The following is a 25,275-nucleotide window of genomic DNA, read 5'->3' as shown; positions in this document are numbered from 1 at the left end:
AAGTAGGATGGGAAGTTGGCAAAAATGCAATACCTGCACAAAAGGAATAACCTCAGTGAAGACAGCATCTTTGAAATAGCAAGGCAAGACATGGCTGGATAATGCATGGCAGCACCATTGCAGAAATCCTGTTACTGCCATCCCTCGGGTGTTGGTGTAATGTACTAACCTTTCTACTAACCTCCACAATAGAGCTTCAGCTATCAGCTCCTCAGCTGTTGCCGTTGCCTATATCATGTCATAAAGAAAACAGCGTAGAATGGATGAAAATCCTTTTCTTTATCTCTTGTAATGCTATTCATAAATGCATGGTGTAAATAAAGCTTAGAACCCAACTTAAAGTTTATGTGTGTGGTCTTCAACTATTCCTTCAATTGTTTTAAAAATGGGCAATATAGACATCAAAGTTGAAAGTTTTTGTGATAAGTGTTACCCTAAATACTACAGGGTAAGGCATCAAGCTTTTTAGGTAGCTTTCTTTTGAAACACGGTGTGTATGGTGCTTCTCGGTTCTCATTCACCTTAGTTGTTCCAAGAGATCCTGTTTTGCTGTGTTACCTGTTACATTCACCACAACCAGGGTATTGGTAAAACGTTCCAACATTGCCCAAGCTTAAAGGAGCTTTGGGCAAACCACTGGGAGCAGCTGCTCCAGACACTCCCAGGGTGCTCTGTGTTGATGCAGGGGATAGCAATGGCAAAATGGTGGTCAAAAAGGAGGGGATGGAGGGAGAAAAGCTAGTGACATTCACAGAAGGTGAGGGAGTTTGGGGCCAAGTGGTGCTGGTGACAGGTGGAGGGGACAGATCTCCTTTTGGGTGCTGAGGTGCAGTGTCTCTTCCAGGATGAGCACCGTCCTCGTACTGCTTGTATATGTCTCTCCAACCTTCCTGCATCCTTTTCCTTTCCTGAGCTTTCAGGACACTCCCTGATGCTGGCCATCATGCTTTTCTTTGGGTACAATCCTGGAGCTGTGCTTTGGCACATCCCTGACTGCCTCAAGGGGATTTTGTTGTCTTGCCTTTCCTGATCACATGGCTGCTGTTTGCAGGAGACAAGCTAAAGGTATGGGATGTTTATTGATTTAGAGGTAGTGCACTGCACGCTGCCTGAGCCAAATGGCTTTCACGGGTCATTACAATAACTAATTTCACTGATAAAATGGGTGCATTTGTAAACCTGGTTTAATTTACCTATCTGCTTTGTTATAAACTTCCCATTCAGAATGGACACATAAAAGCAGTAGACTCTATGGAGTTTGCAGAGTGTACTGGATCTTGGCAGGTTGCTGTGTTACAAGCGTCAGGAGTGTTGCATGTGTTGATTCTGCTCTTTATGACTTATTTTAAAAGGTGTAGAGTTACACTGTGCAAGGTGATTTTTTTGTGGTCTCTCTCATAGCAAAGTGACAGCTTTTATTTCTACAATAGTTTACATAGCGCAAATCCAACTTTTACCTTTGGAAGCTTTAGAAGGGGAGATAACATTGCATGTTCTCTAAAATTAATGTGTTCACATACTGAGGGTAGTACAAACTGAGGTTTAAAAACGAACTCTGAAAGCTGTTGTATCTTTATTCAATGTCTGTGAAGTGAGTTTCCATCTCTTGCACATTGAGGGTGAGCATATCTATCATCAGCATCGGCCAGGTGCTGGTTGGGCAGAAGTGCAGGAGTGGAGGTCCCTGGAGCTCAATTCTTTGTTGGAGGCTCCCTTTTAGTGGTTGCAGGTATTTGTTGCTGAGCCTTGGGCGCAGGTGGTGGCGCTGCTATGAGGACCTGCTGTATGCCCTCTGCGTGGTCACCCACCACATCCAGCAGGTGTGCAAGCTGGCCATGGACTCCTAGTCCTCGTCATCTGACCTTGCCGTGTGCAGGATGGTCTTGATTGGCCACCTGCAGAGTGGACACGTAGCTGCCATGTCAGCCCACTGCTTGATGCAGTGAAAGCAGAAGGCATGAAAGCAGGGATCGATGTAGGCTGTGTCATCAATGGGGTTCAGGCAGATGGGGCACAGGCCATTTGCTGCAGTCTCCTGCTGTGGCAGCTTTGTATCGGCCATTGTAGCAGAGTCACTGTCCTTCTCAGCACCCGATGCCATGTCCTGCCAAGAGACATGCAAAATGCCTGGACTTTTCATGCACCAGGAGTGGAACAGCAAAGCAAGCCCTGGAAAGTGGTGAGAGAGGGGAGGCAGTGCCCCCTGAAGGGTCTCCTAGCAGGCTGGAAAGTGGCCAGCCAGCCCCATGGGCTGCCTTCTACATGTGCCTGCCTCTCCCACCATCTCCCAGGCATGCTGTCCCCCATTTCAGGACCTCCACCCCTTGCACTCTCCCCCGGACAGCCAGCATGACTCATGCTAATAATGTACCTGCAGAAGGCAGAACATGGAGGAACTGGCTGGGAGCCTTCAGTGGCATCAAGAGCCCCTGCGCCCTCAAGCCAACAGACCTGGGTCAGCAGCTGTACAGGATTTGCAGCACCCACGCTAGCCAAGTCTATTCAGGAACACAGCAGAGGAAGTCCACACACAGGAGGTTGTGTGCTCTGTGTTTGCATGCTCAGGAGACCTGGACCAAATGCATTGCGACAGAGCCTGCACCTGCTGCAGAGCAGTAACATTGGGGTCATTACAGGAGTCTCTGGGCTGCACCCCAGCCACCACCTAGTGAGGACAGCAAGCACCCCAGGTGGGCAAAGCCCCTGCTTAATGGGTTGTTTGCCATGTTTTGATGATTTCTGGGGAAGGGATTGTTGTGCCTGAGCACAAAGACTCAGCAATGGGTAGCGCAGCAATGCAGGTGAGGAATCCTTAATGCCAATAGAGCATCCTGACTTGGCTCCTCCAAGAGCTGCCAGAGGAGAAGGGCTCACCCCTTGTCTGTAGCGGGAAACCTGCAGAGATGGCTTTTGAGCATCTTCAAGTATGGCAATGCCCTAAGCAGTGTTACTGCTTTTCATTCCACTGGGTGTCACTAGAGTTTAACACTTGTCTGTGGGCCAAGCTCAGTCTGGTCCAACGGTAACCTCGCGGGTGTTGGTCATTCTGGTTTGCTTTTTTTTTTTTTTTTTTTTCAGAGGGATATTGCCGACTGCTTTCCAGTTATCTTTTTCCTTCAAATACATGCAGACTATGCCAAGCAAGCAAATATGACAAAATACTGTACTTCCAAATCTAATTCAAATAGTCATTTTAGGTGCCTGGGTGTAAGGCAAACAAGATTATTCTGGTTTTCTTAATACAGCTTTCAAAGCCAGCAGCGTTATGTCTGAGACCAAGACTAAAAGGATATGTTTCACAAATAGGTCTTCATACAGAAAAGGAAAGCTCCAGTGAAAGGTTTATCCGGTCTTTCCTTCTTTAGCAGGAGTAATCACTAACTCGCTGAGCAAAATGACATACATCCTTATCTTGCAAAATAACATTGCAGGTTGAGAAAGAAAGTAATAGGAGAAACTGGTGAGATTTTATCAAGTCTATTCATTGATTACATAAGCAGATTACATGTAATTATTCCTTCATTAATCCTTCAGATATCCCAGTTGTAAGCCTGTTTACGTGTCTGTTAGTTCAGTAGGGACAAGATTTGCTTTAGCTTGCTTGTTTGAACTAATGTTTTTATTTACTAGTGTCATTGCATTCTTGTTGAAATCTGCTTTCTTGGTATTTCCATAGATAAAAGATAACTGTAACTTCAGTAACTGAATAGGTTTTGCATAATTCTTCATCTTTTCTGTTACATGTTTTCCAGACCTTAACCCTGATACATTTAGAACATACTTCTCCAAATAACTTCCAGTGTGTCAGCAGTGGTTTTAACTAAGATTGTCAAATCTCAGAGCTGTATTTCAATTTTTCAGAAAATTAAGAAGTATTGAGATATATGCATCCCTAATTAAAAAAAAAACAAAGCTTCAGCTATTTGGAATCTGGTAATTTTCTGTTGGATGGACCTTGAATTAAATTTTATGTTGTTCAAAATAAAGGGAAAGTTGTTTCTCTTCTTTTTTTCTTTTTTTTTGGTCAGATTCAGAATTTTCTTTTAGATCTGTTCTTTAATGTAGCATAGCAGGAACATGCTAGGTTTTACATTTAGCTGTTTAGCCTTTTATTGTGTATATATTCCTAAATTTAAAGGTGAGTTTTAATATTTGACAACTTTCAGCTTCCTGAAAGCTCTAAATAGCTGTGCATAGCCTTTTAACAGCTTTCAACGTTTTTTATCATTCTAAGCCCTCTTTACTATCTAGTGGTTATAAATTCTATTTTAGCAAATGGTATTAATGGGAACCTGAACTTGATATGGTGAGATCATTACTGTGTGAAACCCATGTTTATCTCTCTATTTGCGCCATTCTGATTTATTTGGCTGCTTCACTCCTCCCGTAGAACCCTGGATTATCATCTGTCCCCTGTTTTTTTTACTACTGCTGCAGTGATGGGTAATGGATTATTGGGCAATAATCAAGGTGTGAAGTGTTTCCTTCTTTTGGTATCTGGTGAGAAAATAGCCCTTTGAACATGGGCAAAAGCTTTCTTAGTGAGGGTGACCAAGGATGGGCACAGAGTCTCAGTTCCAGACATGATCCTGGGCAGAAAGCTGTGGGTAGTAGCCCTGCTTTGACCAGTTCCCTTTCAACCTCTGGGACAGCAACTGTGATTCACAGTGATTCCTGTAAAAGTAACCCAGGAAGCATCACAAACAGAAAATTTGTAACACAGGGGTAACATACAGACAACAGAAAATATTTTCTATAAATATTGTTCTTTCTATTTATAAAGCAGATGTCTCCAGCTGTAATGTTTTGACTTCTTATTTGTTTTGTTAGTATTAAGTTCACAGTTACACTTTCTACAAAAGAACTGTAGCACATTATAATCTTGGGGGGGGGGGGGGGGGAAACAACAAAACCCAAGGAACAGAACTCGCTTCTGAAGCAAAATCTAGATCTACTTTCAGAGCTGTATGACTGATGCAGAACTAACAGAAGATGTTTTGTACAGGTGGTGATCCTTGCTTGTACATTCTTCCTTAGAAAGCACTGGCTATTAAGCAAAGTGCCTTGAGGGGTGATTGCCAGTGCTTCAACTATTGCACTTTGTCCTCTTCCCACTCTGCCTTGGACCAACAGGCAAATCCAGAATGAAATTTCATAAAATAACATTTTGCTGTGCTGTGCTTTAACCCCAGCCAGCAATTAAGTACCATCAGCTGCTCACTTATCCCCCCCTCCTCCTCCAATCCACCATAGGATGGGGAGAACTGGAAAAAATGGCCATTAAGAACAGTTTAATTATTGAAATAAAGTAAAAATTAATACTGATTGTAATGAAAAGTGAGAGAACAGAAAGAGAGGAATAAAATTCAAGAAAGACAAGTGATGCACAGTATGATTGCTCACCGTTTGCTGATGGAGGCCAAGACCTGAGACAGTTGATTAGCCCCTCACAGCCAGCGCCCCCAGTTTATATACTGGGCATGAAGTGCTGTGGTGTGGAATACCCCTTTGGCTAGTTCGGGTCAGGTGTCCTGTCTCTGCTTTCTCCCAGCTTCTCGTGGCCTTCCTCACTGGCAGAGCACAAGAGACTGAAAAGTCCTTGATGGGAGTAAGCGCTGCTGAACGACAGCTAAAACATTAGTGTGTTATCAGTGTGTTCTCAGACTAAATCCAAAACACGGCACTGCACCAGATACTGGGAAGGACATCAGGTATTTTGAAAAATGTGAAGAAGTAGCATTATACATGTTAGACTTTAATTCTGCTAATATTAGTTGTGGAGTAGAGTTAAGATCTTGGCTCAAGCTAGAAGTTTCATTTGATATTGTAGTTATCATTCTGCATAGAGATACTTTCAGGAGGAGATACTTTCAGGAGTTAGTGAACAGGCTTGTCCCAGCCCATGAAAGTTACGTTGCTATATTGAAGACAGGTGCCTCAGTATATGAAAAGTACCTGAATGTCATTTAAGGTAGATAGACGTGAATAACTGCCTTAAAAGCCACAATGTATTTGACTCAGCAGTGTGAACATTAACTTAGAAAACACACTGAATTTACAGAAATGTTCTGTAATTTCTTTTTATCCATACTTGTTTCTGGTTAAACACAAGAAGCTATGCATCCCAACAAAGAAGGTCCCCTGAACTTCTTCCATGTGAAGATTGTTTCCTGAAGGCATTTTAATTTCTAAAAGGAACACACTGTTATTTCAGGTAGCTTGTATTCATCCATTGCTGCACTCCAGTTGTGTCAGCCATACCACCACATCTCTATGATCCCTACAGGGTTACAGGTCCTGTAAATGCAAATGCACACAGGTCTCTAATTTTTGTTTATTCACCATGTTGTGTGTGACCCATTTGTACACCAGTTGATGCATCAGTGCTTTAGAGAGGCACCTTGGCATACTGATCTCACAGAGAGGGGCTGGGTGTTTTTTTCATAAGATGCCTTGTAGCTACTCACTTGATCAGATACAGATGCTTGAGGTGACCGTGCTTAAGCCTCCTTTTGTTGATTATGTATTTTTCTTTCACTCACATGACCCCAGGCCCTTTGCTTGTCAGTGCTGTCCATCCTTCACAGGGCTGCTGGCAACTCTTTCTCTCCCCTCCTTGTTCCTGGTTTAAGTTAGCAGCCATCCTGCTGGCAAAGGTAACCTCTACTGCACTTGGTCAGGTGGATACTATCTCTCCTAAGCAGACGTTACACTCAAGGAAGATCCTGTGGTCATAGAAACCAAAGCCCTGTTGCCGGTGCCAGTTCCACAGACAATTGCTGACACACAGTATCAGTGCCCTCCTCTTCACACCGATTTACCCAGGATGAAGAACATTACCAGGGCTTTTTCACTCACAGAATGTCCAGTAGACAAACTCATGCCTTGGAATAGCATGGATATAATTGTTTTACGGTTTGCTAGTTTTGTTTCATATAACAGTTGCAGTTGCTAGTCTTGTCACAGCAAAAACTCAGAAGTTTTGTCCTGTTATTTGTGAATGTAATCTTGTTACTGATGTGTATTGATAGGTAGGGCTGATATGAAGTACTGATACGTTGCCCACCAAGAGTAAGTAGAATTTTTAAGTTTTTGCAGGTAAAAATAGTACAAAGTAAGAGAGTCATGAAGTAGTCATTCAGACTAAGCATCCATGTGCTGTCTGTGATCTGGAAATAATGGAATTCAACTGTGACAATTGTTGACTAGTACTGTTCTTAGGTACTTAATAATTTTATTGCCAAGACATTGCTTTTTGATCTTCTGAATTTTGAAGGAGTACAGAGTTACCCACTTGCATTGTTCTGTTCCAGCATGTATCTCTCTGCACTTCCCCCTTCTGTTTTTCTGCTGTTGTACAGTTTTGCTGTTGGAAAGTATATATGAGTCCAGACAATCAGTTTCTATACTTCATTCTGTGCCATTCAGTTAACTGTTCTTCATCCCATAAATCTGTGAAAAGCTAAAAAAAAAATGAAAGTCATGTTGCTAACTGAAATATTTATCAACTAGTCCTTTTATCAGCCAAGTTTAGCTGCCTGCCTTGGTATTCCTAAAAACCTTGAGAGAGGACAAATAAATAATGTTTAGTGCGAAACTGGTGTTCTAACATGAAAATATGTTTATATCTCGAAACTATTCATATTATTCTTCCCGCTTCTTTCCCCTCCCCAGAATATCATGTGCCTTTTGCTTTACTCCTAACACATTTAAATGGTTCCTTCAAATTCATAACAATACTTTTTTTAAGGCAATTATTTATAAAACTTTACATAAAAATTGAAAAGTATTGCTTATTTGAAACTAGGGTATTACTGAAACTTGTTTCCATTTATACTGTTGTGCAGGAACCAAGCATTCTGTATTACTTTTTGAAACTTGATGTTCTAAAAAAATTTCCTTTATTGTGAAACACATTATGTTGCCAGAAATTCTTAATGAGTATATTGGTGATTCATCATTATAAATAAATAAGATCTTAAGATTAGCCTTTTATTCTGACTATTAAAAGCCTGCCATTACTGCATGTGATTACGAGATCTAAATCACTTTACCTTCTGTGATGTTTTATTTAGCATTCTAGAAGAGAAAAAAGAAGCTTCCTGCTGCAATAGAAAGTAAATTACAGGGTTTTATTTTCTGCATTGAATTAAAGCCTGCTGCATTCTTTGATCTAGACAATAAGACATATGTAGCTGAACAAAACTTTGCAAACTGTGGTAGCTTAAAAAAAGTAAGTTCAGGGTGAAGTAGTCCAGGAACAAAATAAATAGTAATCATTAATCTGACACATTTTAACAGTCTTATTAGATAAGTAATTGATCAAATTAGACTTAAAACATTCAGTCTTGGTATTTCAAGTCTAAGAAACAGAAGGATTCCAACGGAGAATTTAAGTGTATTAAGAACTCTTTTGGCAACTTAACAGACAATATGAAATTGCATAGAATATACATGAAAGGCGTAGTTGAACAGGAAAGCGATAATCAGAACTTTGCCTGAGTTCTGGCAGTTAGACTGAAGAAATATCAATCTTTTCACATTCAGCAGCTAGGCTTCGCAATATTTTCTTCCCAGTTGGAGGGGTTAATCAGCCTTCTTTCAGAATGTGGCCTGTTTAGCTTAGATTCACATCAAGCAACAAGCACTGGCTATACAAAGGAAATCCATTAACAGACGGGTGTGCCCAGCTGCTTAATTAGCCAGAATAAAAAAGGATCTTTATCAAACATTCATCTGTTGCTTGAGATACACCTGACAATCCCATTAGGCAAGGATGAAGTCTTTTCTGCTGTAATATGCAGTTCTTTTATTTCATATGCAGTACCAGTGAAAAATTGAGAGCCTTTGTTTAGCCTATAGAAGTGTGTCGGTGTAACTGCTCAGTACTGATGCCTCACTAATGTGGTTCTAGAAAAGCTTTCAGTGAATATGAAGGTGATGAAGGTTTACTATCAAACATACTGTGTGGCATCTGCAAGGAAAAATCAGTACTGCATAGTAAGCTACAGAAAATAATTGTATCTAGGGTATTGATTTCAAGCAGATTAATAGAAGCAACCTAAACACTAGAATACATTGATATTAGGTCATTTGGTTTATTTCTGTTTAGGCAAAACTGATGGTAAAGTTTTAAAAATATTTCACAACCATACTTTGCTATCTTAGTTTACCCACTGATAAGTCAGTCTATAGAGCAACCAGTTAACCTATCAGATTGTTAATAAAAGTGTTTTACAGTTCTGAGGTAGATAAGCACATTGGATTCTATGCTTAAATATAGGGTTGTCACCAAATTGACAGAGTGGAGATAAAGTGAACTTGGTCACCAAAACGTTTCAATCAGAAGTGTATGTGCAGTTTACATATAATGTGGCTTTCCTGTCCTGTGCATGGCATGACATAGTCTGAAGTTTGGTAAGTCAGTGTAGCAGTGCCAGCTAAATAGTGGGTAGTTCTAGGCTGGGCGATGGGGTTCTCTGGGTCCTTTTCAGTTCTCTTGGGGGGTTCTCTCTCATAGAACCCTGGATTCTCACTCATGTGTTTCAGTGTGCTCAAGAGTGGTAATCTTGTGGCAGAAGGGCAAAAAACCAAGTTCTCTCTACTGGCAAGAAGGTACGTGGTGACCCAGACAGAGATCCCTCAAAATATGTAGCCAGCTACATCTGGCTGTAGTGAGTTCCAAAGCCTGTCAGTGATGTTAGATGGTAGTAGTGCAAGGTATGACCAGGTTGCTGATTTGCTCTGCATGGTGGCAGAGCAACAGGAAGAAGTGGGACAGCTAAGGAACTTAAGGGAATCAGAGGAGAAGATTAATTGTTGGAGCTGCACTCTGCCATCCCTGCATGAAGCAAGCCAGCTACCCAAAATAAATTAAGGGTCCCTTACCGTCTTCCCACCATGCAGATGGAGGGCACCTAAGAGACAGGAGAGGTTGGAAATAGGTTACTCCTCAGACTAGATGGTGTATTATCTCCCAGCTTATGTCATCTTTCCAGGTACCCCTCTACAAGGGTATCTACCAGAGGTACAATATTGGAGGCCCTGGTATTTGAGTGTCAGGAAGATAATGAAATAGATAAGGGATCTTCCAGGTTAGAAGTCTCTCCACACATGAGTCAGACATTGCCTTGTATCATGACCAACTCTGCTAGGGAAAAAAGAAGAGTGGTTGTGATTGATGACTCCACCATGAGAGGAACAGAGGTTCCGATATGCTGACCTGACCCAACTCACATGGAAGTCTTCTGCCTCCTTGGGGCCAGGGTAAGGGATGTCACCATAAAACTCTCTCATCTGATATGGCCTAATGATTACTGTCCTTTACTAGACTTTCAGGTGGGCAAGGAGGAAGTCTCATCAACAAGAAGCCTGAGGGGACTCAAGAAGAACTTCAGGTTCTTGGAGTGACTAGTTCAGGGTTCAGTAACCCAAATAGTTTTCTCTTATCTCTGCCAGTCACAATCAATGACAATGGTTACATCAGAAAAATCTCACTAATTAATTCCGGGCTCCGTGACTGGTATCAGCATCAGAATTTTGGGGTTTTGACCATGAATCAGTTTACACAGCACTTGTCATGCTGGCAGCAGATGGGGTATGCCTGTCCCAAAGGGGGAAAAGGATTCTAGCCCCAGAGCTAGCAGAGCTCATAGAGAGAGCTTTAAACTAGGTTTGAAGGGGATAACACCAAGCTCACTAGACGTGAGCTGCGGGATAGCGTGTCGCTGTTGGAGTCCAGATCCACAGGACAACTTAAATGCATCTGTGCAGGGCAACAGACAGGAGAAGCTGGAAGCCATTGTTCAGTAGGAAAACGATGACACAGTCACCATCACAGAAGTGTGACGGAATGAGTCACATGATTGGAGTGCTGCTGATGGTGACAGGCTCTTCAGGAGGGATGAGCAAGGAAAAAGAGGTGGTGGGGTTGTGTTGTATGTCAGGGAGTGCATCAACTGCCTGGAACTCAGTGTTGTGAGTGAGAAGGCTGAATGTTTGTGGGTGGAGATCGGGGGGAGGCCAACCAAGCTGATATCCTGGTAGGAGTCTGTTATAAACCACCTAGTCAGGATGAAGCTACAGGTGAAGTGTTCTTCAAACAACTGGGACAAGTTTCAGGATTGCTTCCCATTGTTCTCATGGGGGACTTCAACCTACCAGATGTCTGCTGGAAGCACAACACAGCAGAGAAGAAACATTCCACGAGGTTCTGAGAGGTGTGGAAGCTACCTTCTTAACACAGCTGGTTAGTGAGCCAACTAGGGGAGATGCCTGGCTAGATTGCTGATCACAGAGAAGGACTGGTGGGTGATGTGATAGATGGTTGGAGGCCATCTTGGGCAAACCCATCACTAAATGACTGAATTCTCAATCCTTGGAGAAGTCTGGAAGAAGGTCAGCAAAACCTCCACCTTAGACTTCCGGAGGGCTGACTTTGGCCTGTTTAGGATGCTGGTTGGCAGAATTTGTTGAGAAATATTACTGAAGGACAAAGGGAAGGCCAGACACTCTTCAAGAATGAAATCTTTAAGGCACAGAAGCAGGCAGTCCCCATGGGCTGACAGTCAAACTGGTGGGGAAGAAGCCAATGTGGCTGAACAGGGAGATACTGCTGGAACTCAGGAGAAATGAGAGAATTTATCAGCTGTGGAAGAAGGGAGTGTCACCCTATGAAAAGTACAAGGATGTTGTTAAGTTATGTAGAGAGAAAGTTAGAAAGGTAAAGGCACAGATGGAACTAAATCTGGCCACTGCCATAAAAGATAGTAAGTACTTTTACAAATATATTAGCAACAAAAGGAGGGCCAAGGAGAACCTCCATCTTCTACTGGACACTGAGGGAAACCTAGTGACTGAGGATGAGGAAAAGGCTGAGGTACTTAATGCTGCCTTTGCCTCAGTCTTTAATAGTCACACCAGACATCCTCAGGGCATTCAGTTCTCTGAGCTGGATGGCAGACGGGGAACTGATTGAGGTCCCCATAATTCAGGAAGAAATGGTTAGTGACCTCCTGCTCCACTTAGGCATATGCAAGTCTATAGGGGCAGATGGGTTCCACAAAGAGTGCTGAAGAAGCTGTCAGAGGAGCTTGCTAAGCCATTCTCCATCATCCATCAGCAGTCCTGGTATAGTGGGGAGGTCCCAGAGGGTTGGAGGCTGAACAACATGACAGCTCTCTACAAAAAGGGCAGGAAGGATGACCCTGGGAACTACAGGCCTGTCAGCCTGAGCTCAGTGCTGAGGAAGGTCATGGAGCAGATGATCCTGAGTGAGATCAAAAAGCACATGTGGGAAAATGGAGGGATCAGGCTCAGTCAGCATGGGGTCATGAAGGGCAGGTCCTGCTTGACCAACCTGATCTCCTACAATAAGATGACCCACTTGGTTGATGAGGGAAGGGGTGTGGACATTGTCTATTTGAACTTAAGTAGAGCATTTGACACTGTCTCCTACAGCATTCTTCTGGAGAAATTGGCTGCTCGTGGCCTGGATAGGAGGATTCATCGCTGGGTTGGAAACTGGCTGGATGGCCGAGCCCAAAGAGTGGTGGTAAATGGTATCACATGTAGTTGGTGACTGGTCACTAGTGGTGTCCCGCAGGGCACCCCTCAGTTATTTGGCCAGTTCTGTTTAATATCTTTATTGGTGATCTGGATGATGGAATCGAGTGCATCCACAGTAAGGTTCAGATAACTCCAATTTGGGTGGGAATATTGATCACCTGAAGTATAGGAAGGCTCTGCAGAGGGATGTGGACAAGCTGGATTGATGGGCTGAGGCCAATCATATGAGGTTCAACAAGGCAAAGTGCCAGGTCCTGCATTTGGGCCACAACACCCCCATGCAATGCTCCAGGCTTGGGGAAGAGTTCTAGAAAGCTGCTTGGTGGAAAAGGACCTGAGGGTGCTGACTGACGGAGCTCAACATGATCCAGCCTGTGCCCAGGCAACCAAGAAGGCAAATGGCATCCTGGCCTGTATCAGCAATAGTGTGGCCAGCAGGGCCAGGGCAGTGATCATCGCTCTGTACTCAGCGCTGGTGAAGCTGCACCTTGAAACCTGTGTTCAGTTCTGGGCTCCTCACTTCAAGAGGGACATTGAGGTACTGAAGCTGGTCCAGAGAAGGACAGTGAAGCTGGTGAAGGATCTGGAGCACAAGTCTGATGAGGAGCAGCCAAGGGAACTGGGGCTGTTTAGTCTAGAGAAGAGGAGGTTCAGGGGCAACCATATTGGTCTCTACACCTGAAAGGAGGATAGAGAGAGGAGGTGGCTAGTCTCTTCTCCAAGTAACCAGTGACAGGACAAGAGGTAATGGCCTCAAGCTGTGCCAGGGCAGGTTTAGACAGGATATTAGGAAAAATTTCTTCACAAAAGCATGATCGGGTATTAGAACAGGCTTCCCAGGGAAGTGGTGGGATCACCATCCCTGGCAGTGTTCAAAACAGTGTAGATGAGGCCCTTAGTGACATGGTTTAATGGACTTGGCGTAGATTCATAGAATAATTTGGGTTGGAAGGATCTTCAAATGTCATCTAGTCCACTCCCCTGCAACGAGGAGGGACATCTTCAATGAGATCAGGTTGCCCAGAACCATCCAGCCTGGTCTTGAATGTCTCCAGGGGTGGCACCTCTCTGGGCCACCTGTGCCAGTGTTTTACCACCCTCATTGTAAAGAATTTCTTCCGCACATCCAGCCTGAAACTCCCCTCTTTCAGTTTAAAACCATCACCCCTTGTTCTGTTGTGACAGTGATAAAAAGTCTCTCCCAGTCTTTCTTACAGGCCCCTTTCAAGAACTGAAAGGCCACAAGAATGTCTGCCAAGAGTCTTCTCCAGACTCAATAACCCCAACTCTTTCAACTCTTTCCTCTTCTCATAGGAGAAGATCTTAAAGGTCTTTTTCAACCTGATTGATTCTGTGATTCTGTGGTATGGCTCTGGACATTGTCAGTTCCAGGAGTGGGCAGAGAATATCTTAATTCCTTGACTATCCCCATTGGTACCCCTCAGTGCCTACCAGGAGACCATGGGCACTGGTAGTCTGCCTTTCTCAAAGCTTCTTCACAGCACTGATATCTGGTTTTCAACCAAAGTATCCTCTGTTCTTACAGTGAAGCTGCTCCCTTTTTATTAAATTGCTAACGCTGGTGTCAGCCAGCACGATCCATGATGAGTGCTGCAAGAAAATGAACACATCCTGTTCCTCACTTAGATGAAAGTACCTGGCTCTGGTATCTCAAGCATCTTGAATTGCAGCTGCAATGATCAAGGACTGCCTGACATATGACAGAGCAATTAACAGATACATGGCAGTACAGAACAGTCTCTCACCAGTCAAAAGTGTATTTACCTGCAGCAGCATTTCTTCCCCTTGCAGTGGTTGACATGTTTGTACACAGTAACCATGAAACAATATATAGTCAAGTAAAGCCAAAGGCAGGTATAAAACAATGCCTTTTAATTCCTTTCAGCTGTTCAGGTTTGCTTTGCATAGAAGCTGCAGTATCTTGAATGATTGTTGGAATTGCTGGCTTAAAATGACCTGTTGAATTGTGCTCTGAAACTGACTGGAAGTGGTTTTATAACAAAGAGGTGGTTTAGGAAGTTACTCAGTGCTTATCTTTTGATTTCCACTATTCTGCCAGCTTGCCAATGTTTTTGTCAGGGTTATATATACAAGTGAGAGCAGGGTTGCTCAGACAAACTGGTTGTTTTTTTACTTAAATTTAGAAAGAATTTTCAAAGGTAATGGACTGAGAAAAAAGTAAAGGTGATTAATTAGTTAAGGTGAAGGTACATGCCTAAGTAAGTAGACATATACATAGGATTATTCTGATGCTTTTGAAAGTTTTGCTGCCCAAACAGCGCTGTTGAGACTACACTTTTTTCTTTTCTGTATTTTTCAGTATTTATGCATAAAACATTGTCCAATGACTTTTATGTGTGATTGTGGAAAATAGCAATTGAAAGGAGATTATTTTCCCAACAATTTCAATATGAAGAAATTAGCCTTTCTTAAGTAACAGTTAGCTTTGCACTCTAAATAGGAAGCATATTTATTTATTAAAATGTCATTAAGTGAAAGATAATTTAAAAGTTAGTTAAATGTAATTTGCTGTTCACAGTTTCACTTAAAAGCCAGTTTCATTGTATTTGTTCCTTTAAGAGTGTTAATATTTTTACAACTTAGGTTTTGTTTGCAGTGGCTTTGTACTGGGTAAGAACTGAGTAAATCATGAATTATTCAAATTCAGTTTAAAACTAAAATGCTCACTCATTCTTATAACATTAGGAATGTTAGTTACCATTGTTTATGTCATTTGTTATGTTTTGGAGACTCCAGAAAGTACTTGATAGCTCATTGAGCTGTGCTGTGATGCTCTTCAAACCGTACAATGATCACTATTATGGTGATTATTATTTATTATGTATATATCTTCACCTTAACTAACTAATCATCTTTACTTTTTTCTCAATCCATTACTTTTGACCAAGAAAATTCCTTCAAAATCTCAATAAAAGAAATATATGCTACAGTGATTATTATTTTTTATATATCTATTATTTCCATATATATATATATGTTTATTCATAGATGTATAAAGTATAGGTCCCCTTTTGCCTTTGTTTGCAAAAAAATAGTTTTCTAAATCTGACAATTTATTTAAGCTCACACATTTACATCGTTCATGAGTTTGGTCTGTTGCATTTAAGGATGTCTTATGTGGACAAATGTCTTGTTAATTTATCTACAGAAATTTAAGATGATTGTATACCATTCGTTACTCGGAAAGTAACTAACATACTCTTTCAGGATGTTATTACTGGAAGTTGAATATTCCTGTTAATATTGGAATGAAGGGAAAAACTGTTGGTTTTCAGTTGGGGTGGTCTGATACCAGGACTGTGATACTGATTTTAGCATTAAATAAATTTATTCTGGATTATATACAGTATTTTCTATAGGCAAAAAAAAGGTAGGAAATTTACTACTTTACAGTAAACATAGAATCACAGAATTGTAGAATAGTTTGGGTTGGAAGAGACCTTTAAATGTCGTCTAGTCCACCCCCCCTGCAATCAGCAGGGACATTTTCAACCAGAGCTGGTTGCTCAGAACCCCTGCCAACCTGACTGTGAATGGTTCTATGGGTAGGGCATCCACAGCTTGTCTGGGCAACCTGTTCCAGTATTTCACCACCTTCATAATAAAATATCTTTTCTTTATACTGAGTCTGAATCTACCCTCCTTTAGTTTAAAACCATTACCCACTGTCCTGTCAGAAAAGGCCCTGCTAAAAAGTCTTCCCCCATCTTTCTTATAAGCCCCTTTAGGTATTAAAAGGCCACAATAAGGTCTCCCCTGAGCCTTCTCTTCACCAGGCTGAACAAGCCCATCTGTCTCATCCTGTCTCCATAGGAGAGGTGCTCCAGCCCTCTGATAATTTTTGTGGCCCACCTCTGGGCTTACTCAAGCAGGTCCATATTTTTCCTGTGCTGGGGACTCTAGAGCTGAATGCAGTACTCCTGGTGGGGTCTCACGAGAGCAGAGTAGAGGGGAGAATCACCTCCTTTGACCTGCTTGCCATGCTTCTTGTGATACAGCCCCGCATACGGTTGGATTTCTGCGCTGTAAGCACATATTGCTGTGCTATGTCCAGCTTTTCATCACTCAGTACCCCCAAGTCCTCCTCAGGGGTACCTTCAGTCCCTTCATACCCAAGCCTGTATTGATTCTGGGGGTTGCCCCAACCCAGGTGCACTAGGGACGTTGCACTTGGCCTTGTTGAACCTCATGGTGTTACCCTGGGCCCACTTCTCAAGCTTATCAAGGTCCCTCTGAATGGTGTCCTGTCCCTCAGGCATGTCAGCTGCACCACTCAGCTTGGTGTTGTCTGCAAACCTGCTGATGGTGTGCTCGATCCCACTGTCTCTGTCACTGATGAATGACAGAGATGGTTCCAATATGTTCCTCTGCGGAACACCACTCATCATTGGTCTCCATTTGGATAATTCCAGTTATTTTATCCCTGTGGTACTAGCCTGAGTTTTTCTAGGATGAGTCTCATTTCCTTTGCCTATTTTCCCCGTAGTGACTTCTTTTGACTTTTTTTTTTTTTTCTTAATATTGGAACCCACCCAGATTCAGTTCTATCTGTGCCTCTGTGCAGGCCTTTATTAATTAATGACAGCGTTAAATCAGACTGGATCAAGAACTCACCCCCACAGCTATTGTGGAGTAAATCACATTCTCACAACCTGATCTAGAGCTATGAGGAGTAAAAGCAAAAGCAAAGGAAATAATATTGCTCATATACAAAATAGTAAATTCATATACTCAGTTAAGACTATTATAAATGACCAGGATGATGACAAAAATTTCCAGAAATCGATTTTTGCAGCAGAATAATCAGCTGACTCTGCCTCAATTTGGCTATCATTTTCATTGATTAATCATCCACTGCTTAGAAGAAGTAATAATAACAATTTAAAAAGTCTAACTCCTGTTTTTTAATTAAGTTCGGTTTGTCAGCCACTCAATTTTACTGTCATTTCTCCTGTGTAAAATTGAGGAATCCTGCAGTTCACAGTCTGTTTCCTATGAAATCAGAAGTGATCCTTTCTGATGAATTTTCTTTGTAAGGCATTTCCCTTGTGTCTTGAACCATTTCTGTATTCAACTTAGGTTTCCACTGTTCCCTTCAAATGTCAGGGTCATGATCCTAGACACTTGTCTACCATCTGTGTATTTCTATATTGTTTTTGTGTCAAAAGTTTCTTCTCAGATTTTAACTTTAGTGGTTGCTTTAATACTTTCTACTGAAAGTTATTTGAGTTGCTTTTTCACATGACTCATTAAATGCTCTTCAGAACTTGCTTTCTGGATTACAGCCCTTCATTCTGTGGCCTTCTAGAAGTTTAACTTTGAATTTGAATGTATGGTGTTTTTAGCATAATTCAGTAGGACAGAGAAAAATTTTTGAATGTTAACCAGTTATTTTCACACTGAGAGAAGATTCTATGTTGATTTTTCTGAGTTTTTCCTAAAGTGATGAAACTCAGAGAAATTATGCATGTTTCTGCACATGTAAATAAAAGGTATTTTGAATATAAGTAAGATAAAAACCCATTTGCACCAACTTACATGCTAGTAGGGGTAAAAACCCTTTGTCTTATATCAAGATTGGTATTAACTAATTTTAAGATCCAAATACAGATAAGCAACGAATTAGTATCCTAATAAAAGTGCCAAAAAAAAAAAAAATCACCAAAACACTTAACATTTTAATTTTATGTCTTAATTTTATTCAGAAATCACAATGCAGACATCGGAGACTGGGGCGGATACAGGTTCAACTGTGACTTTACAGACATCTGTGGCTGGCCAGGCAGCAGTGCCCACACAGGTAGTTCAGCAAGTACCAGTTCAGCAACAGGTAGGTGGCTGTTATTTTTGGGAAGAAAAATCAGGACGGATGATTCTTCACAATGTATTAAAGAACTCTTATTTTGTACGATGCTGCTAAGTGAACTCTTCTGCTCTGCTTTTATCAATTTTATTTACCTGGAATTAAAGTAGCCTTACAAAGGCAAGCTCTTTTCAGGATCTATTCCTTGCCTAGGACATCTGACAAGCCTGAGTAGTACACCTACATGATTCTAATGTAGGTTATTGTGGAATTCACGTAATAGCTCATAGAAATTTACTTTCATTTATGTTACTGAGTATTTTTTCCATTAAGCAATGAGCAATGAATATGTTTCTGATATTATTGGCTATATAATTCCTCCTTTCATTTGGACATCTAGGTAAGTGCAATACAAATGTAAAAATGAAAAGCACTGTCCTTTGCATTGCTAGGCTTGAATCCCTGCAGATCTTTGCATAATCTCATGGAGGTATTTGTGGTGTAGTTCATGATGTGAATTTCCCAGGGATGTAAGAAGACTTTTGTAGCAGCCAGCACAGTGCACACCTGTTACATGAGACACTTACCTATGCAGCACACACAGGCTTTGGAAGGTGTGGTTGCAGAATAAAATAGCGACAAAAAAAGGAAAAGTATAGGGGTAGAAAACAGAAACTGAATGTGAAAAGCCATTTCAGCTGTCCCAAGACTTTTCTGGAATATACAGAAATCAGGTGTCCATGTGATTAGTACTCTGGGTGATAGTCTGATGTTGTTTTTAATCAAAAACTGACTTTAAAGTTTCAGAATGATATGAGAACAGTACATAGTTTATTAAATAATGTAATTTGTTTCTGTGCCAGTGAAGCACTTTTCCCTAAATTTAATTCTTCAGCATTTATTAAGTTCAGTTCTAAAATTCCAGGTGATACATTTTTATTTTTTCACTGTGTTCCACGGTCTCATACATTTCAGTGACAATTTTTCCCTGATGCACAGATTCTATTTATAATGTCTCATAGTTTCATTCCTATCATTTCTGCTTATGTCTTCATGTATCTTTTAGGATGCAAGCTTTTTTAAAAACAATAAATATTCAGAAGAGCATTGAAATGGAATTAAATATTTTATTTAAATGCCTTCGTGTATTTGCTCAGAATGCATCACTAGTGAGTCAAGAATTGTTTGAAATATTTTCTCTTGACTTCAGACAGTAAAATAGCTTACTGTCTTTTTACTTTAATGTGGATTAGGATGAAGGCTTTTAAATACTATGCTAGGTTTTGATTGCAGCTTCCTTTAACTCAGCTAACCTTTGTAGGAAATTTTGTCTAACTATTTTGTAGCATTTATGAAGCTGAAAAATTCTTCATGAAATACCATTTGGATAATTTGTCTGATTTTTATGTTCTTTCATGATGACAGATGTTTAATAGATGTAGTTTATGTGATTTTTTCTTTGTGTTTCCTGTATTTTAGCTGTTCAGATAAAAGGTGGCAATTTGGTATGCTGCACATTTGCTTGTTTTAAGCAAACAGGATATATTTTCGATGGTCTAATATTAAATACTGAGTTTTATCCGTGTGAAGTACTGATAAGTATGACTCATTGAAGATTGGTAACCAGTTAGTGGCATATAGAAAGGTATTCCAGTTGTCCTTTATTAATGTAATACTTGTGTCAAAACTCAGAAGCCCAGGATTATACTGAGTTTTTTTCTTGCTTGATTACAACTTAATGAGAATAGGAAAGTGATTTTTTTTCTTTTGGTTGCACTGAGTATGTAAAACTGTCCCTGTAAAACCTTACATGCATCTCTTTTGGTACTGCTGCTTTGAGTATTCCCTTTCATTGAATGCTCTATCATTATTCTGGATTTTTTTTTTTATTGTTGTCCTTGGGGGGATGTTAGACTTTATCTCTTCTGTTGACTCTGAACATTGCTCATAGCATTAAGCATAATGTTTCAGAATGGAAAGCTAAGGGATCAAACTAGCCAAGGAAGAGGATAATCTACAAAATTTGCAGGGATTGAAGATGCAACAAGAATGTTGGGAAATCCAATGCAGACAGTATTGCAGTGATTAAAACATGGCATGCATAGGAGATCTGTGTAGAGAGAGGACAGATTATGGAAGTGGATGTGTGGCAAGGAGGAAAGGAAGTGTGAAAATATGTGGTGTGCCAGCAGGAAATGAGATGAAGAATGTGGGCAGGATAGCTAATTTTAATTGTAGAGTTAAAAAAAAGGAAGGAATATCAAACATTGAAACAATCAGCATATTGAGGAAACTGTAGGTGTGATCTGCCCTCAGGAATTATCTGCTTATAGGTTGCATTTGCCTGAAGTTAATATTGGCTTTATGTACATTTGATAGGGCTAATTTGCCTAAAGAAAATCAGGAGAGTGTTAATTTCATCAAGTCGTTCTTTTGATGGCAGAGGAAGAGCTTACTATTTCTGAACATTAAAAGTTATCAGTGTTGAAAGTTGGAGGGAAGGTTTTAGGTGCGTAGTATAAAACATATGCTTTAACTTTTTTCTGCTGTTTATGAAAGACGTAATAATGCCAGCTGTATCCAAAATACACGTGAACACTCACATTAGGATTATATTCTCTTGTGAATATAATTTACTAAAACAATAGAGTGTTTCTTGAATTTGGTTAAACTCAAAAATACTGTAATGCAAGTTCCTGTGCACATACAAATTGGCATGAGCTGAAACATCTGTATGATGTTTACAGTAGTTTATTAGTACTTTTTAGTGAAAAATGCCATTTAGGAGGGGTTTTTTATGCATTAATATTAAAGCATTGTATAGTATTTAATTTTTCCTAGTGAGGTCTTTGTTTCCTATGTTTCCATTCCTGTATATGCACCATACTTAAATGCAAGCATCAATTTGGGGTTGTTTACAAGGCATCAGTATTTCATTTATTCTCACAAAATGTGTATCTTTTTCAAAATGTAGCATTTTTGCCCTGAAGAAGAGTAAGCTGAATAAGTGAATGGTGGACTAAGAGCCTTTTTTCTATAGCTGTGTTTCTACTGAAGCATCTTCTGAGCAAACAGTGAAAGAGTAACTTTTGATATTTTCAGATAAAACAGATCTCTAATTTGCATATAGCTGGTATAAATATGGAGCTCATATAAGTCTGCTGTGATACTTCAAGCATAGGGAAAAAAGGGTACTATTAATGAAAACCTGGGCTTCCCCTCTTGTAAAAATGGCACTGTTGGCAGTGGGATTCATGCAGCCCAGCCACTGTTAATGTTGAGATGGGATAGATGGGAATGATAAGGGAATAAACACATCCACATGTAAGCAAAAAGCTCCAAGAATAAGACCAAAAAGGTGGAAGTGTAATTAAATGATGTTCTAACAGCCTGAGTCATTTGTTTCCTCAGATATGAGGATTTTTCACTAATGTATCATCTCTTTTTCAACAAGCACTCTTAAACACAGTGCAGTAAACTTCTAAGGATTCAAAACTCAGCTTGTAGTTTATGCCATGCAATGTGGAAGAATTGGAGAAATAAAACTAAAAATAGTCATATAATTTCTTTCATAAAAGTATATCCATGCATCGGAAGTTGAGCAAATCATTTCTCCATATTCACTATACATAATGGCCATCACGTTCATAAAGCATTCTATCATTTACTGAAGATGGAGACACTTCTGCTAATCAAAATTGTCCTTAATGCAAAGTCATGTTTAGCATATGAAAAACATAATCATGAACTGACATTAGCCATAATATAAATATGAATGTGCTTAGAGTATTACCGCATATGCTATTTAGATGTTACTTGGCAAAAGTAATCCAGACTAATGAAGCTACAAAAATTTTCATCTCTGAGAACAGAAAACAATGCACATCTAAATCATTTGCATCATTTGCACTGTGGATAATTTTATGTTCTTTTTAAAATGGAGTTTAAAAATCCTTAAATGTTTTGTCCTTTGTTCTATTCTTTGCTTAATAGTACTTCAAATACAAAAACTTTTTATTACAAATCAAAATTCTATCTTAAATCTGTGCTTCAATGTAATTTTTGCATTTCAGTATGCTTTTATGCACTTTAATTTGTTTACAAAATCTCATTGATACAAATTATCTTAGTTCCTCAATTCTCCTCTGAGGTAGTATAGTTAATAATACCATTAATTTTCTTTTTTTTCCCCTTCAACTAGTAATTATAATTACACATGTATAGTGAAATGCCTCTTGCTCTTCTGGAACATTTCAGCTGCTTACTTCTAATCCTGTTGTAGTTATTTGTTTCAGGCTACAATCACTGAAGCAAAAGTAACAAAAGATCTGCTGTCTGACCCTCCTTAACTCGTTTCTTGTACAAGTCAGTATGTTTTCTAGCCAGACAATAACAACGCTTACCATGACTAGCTCACCAGTCCACCCAAAACCATACAATTTTTGAACTTGCGTACTGTTCATTTTAATAACTAATTCATTGTATTTTCCATTTTCACCTCAAATCATTTATTTCTTGCTATATTTTTTAATACAAGAAGGCTATTTAGATTTAGATCTCTGTTGAATATTCTCTCTGTGATCTCGAATTTCTGCTTTGCCCCAAAACTAAAGTAGATACCTGATACAATTTCTTTAACAGTTTAACGAAAGATGCAAGGAAAATTATAAATAAAACAGAAAGGAAGAATTTTTTTTTTCCCCCACAATTTCCACAAGAAATGTTGCAGGTTTTTTTTGGTGATGTTTTGTTTCCTCAAAACCAACTTCTTTTCAAGTAATTTGTGTAATTTGTATAATTAAAGAAAGTAGATAAATGCAGTTAATTTCTTCCTGACATTGGAGAATAAAAAGAAAATCCAGAGGCACTAGAAATGATTCCCATTAAAATATTTTTCCCCAGATGGAGTAAAATAGAAAATAAAATTAGTAATGGAGATATAACAAAGATTTTCCACCTGGCAGAATTTTCATATACAAGGCCATTCTAAAGGCCACTTTTTTTATTTGTCGTAGCTTTACTTCTAACTTATTTGTCATAGGTTTGCCAATAACTTTCTCTACCTTAAGGATGTTACGTACATTGCAATACAATGTAGTGACTAAACCTCCCTTGGTCACTGTAATCAATTTAAAGATAGCATTACTGAGTTTCAGAGAAGCTGAAGCAAAATAACTTCTTTTATAAACTGTCTTCTTTTATTATTGGAAAAATTAACCTAATTCAGTGGCCCTTTTGTATTGAACTTCATCATTAAAATTTAAAGGAAAAACATGTTGATCTACAGAAGTATCATAAGATACTATAATAGCACTTAGTCTATCCATTCTTAAATGTTGCTTTAAAAGATGAGTTACTTTATTTGCATAAAGAGTCATGACCTTTCTAGTAGTAGTGCTGCATGTAATGAGTTTATTCTTGTTGTTCCAAACCAGAGAATAAACACATTTTGGAACTTTTCAGTTTCCTGTCAAATAGACATTGAGATTTGATACACTTTATACCACTTTTTCCCTGCAGTATCCTCTCAGTTCTATGGTAAGGGTCTTACACTATGCTGAACCTGGTTTTGAAATGATGGTAGCTTGTATCCTTTCTAAGCCTAACTATTCTATTATTCTATGATATAAATTTGTTATATAACCATTGAATGGTTTGGATTGGAAGGAACCTTAAACATCATCTTAAGTTCCAACCCCACTGCCACAGACAGGGACACCTTCCACTAGACCAGGTTGTTCAAAGCCCATCCAACCTGGTCTTGAACATTGCCAGGAATGGTGCATGTACAGGTTCTCTGAACAACCTGTGCCAGTGCCTCACCACCCTCACAGAGAAGAATTTTTTCCTAACACCTAATCTAAATCTCTCCTCTTTCAGTTTAAAGCCGTTCTCCCTTGTCATATCACTACATGTCCTTGTAAGAGGTCCCTCTCCAGATTTCTTGTAGGCCCCCAACACATGTAGTGCTTAATGTGGGAAATCATGAAACTTTCGATTTTAATAAATATTTCAACCATCATGTTGTGTTTCATTGCTGTTAATGGGTAGAAAAATCTGGTTTCTATCATGCCAGTACAGCTGCATTCAAAACCTTCAGTGTTTCTGGTTTCTTTCAGAGTTCAGGCTTTAACATGAACCCAAGGGAAGTTTTCTGTGAAAATCTGGATTCTCCTTTCACAGTCTCAGTCAATACTATATAAGACTAGGAAAAATGTGGCTATTTACAGAACATCTAAAAATACAGCAGAATTGAAGGTATTAAACCAGGGTATTCCCAAAGAGGTCTTGGAGATGATCCATCAAATGTATGAACTCAGGTTCATTGGGTGTTTGCAGTTGGTAGGACCAACTTGATAATGCTGAAGGTAATGGATAAGAAAATGACAGTCACGTAAGAGTAGTTTATGTTAAAGCTATTTACTAAATATGTGCATTGTCACTTTCTTAATACAGTTCCTTGGGTAAAATTGTGCTGGGCTGTGAAGTCTCTTAAGTCCTTTTATATTTCTAGATTCTGGCCTGCTCTTGAAACAAAGTATGGCTTCTCTAAGTGATGGAAGGCTAAAATATGGAATTCTTAACTGTTACAGTGGCAGAAGATGAAAAAATTATTAATGGAGAGAAAATTTACATAACCTGAGGCTTCCTTACGTAGTATATAAATCAAAGGAATTGTGTTGAGACTAGTCTTGTTACACATCTTTGTCACTGACATGGACAGTGGGATTGAGCGTGCCCTCAGCGAGTTTGCCGATGACACCAAGCTGTGTGGTTCGGTTGATACCCTGGAGGGAAGGAATGCCATCCAGAGGGACCTTGACACGCTTGTGAGGTGGGCTGATGCCAACCTCATGAAGTTT

At 39.9% G+C, this 25,275-nt stretch overlaps 1 protein-coding gene across 5 annotated transcripts in view; it reads left to right on the top strand.

Annotated features, from left to right (window-relative positions):
• Window positions 1-25,275, top strand: part of RFX3 (regulatory factor X3) — a 115,405-nt gene that overhangs the window by 32,500 nt on the left and 57,630 nt on the right. For 4 of the 5 annotated variants that reach the window (XM_061477788.1, XM_061477787.1, XM_061477785.1 and 1 more), the window contains exon 2: window positions 18,315-18,439. In XM_061477788.1, coding sequence (XP_061333772.1) covers window positions 18,323-18,439 — 117 coding nt within the window. In that variant the 5' untranslated portion in view covers window positions 18,315-18,322. Of the gene's footprint in view, window positions 1-15,520; window positions 15,539-18,314; window positions 18,440-25,275 lie in introns of those variants that run through there. The other variant, XM_061477789.1, reaches the window with a different exon arrangement.

The sequence above is a fragment of the Pezoporus flaviventris genome, unplaced genomic scaffold, assembly GCF_033815535.1.
Source record: "Pezoporus flaviventris isolate CSIRO_AGI_PZ_B2104156 unplaced genomic scaffold, CSIRO_AGI_Pfla_v1 ptg000108l, whole genome shotgun sequence".
In the NCBI taxonomy this organism is placed as follows: Eukaryota; Metazoa; Chordata; class Aves; order Psittaciformes; family Psittacidae; genus Pezoporus; species Pezoporus flaviventris.
This window is presented reverse-complemented; position numbering and strand designations above follow the sequence as displayed.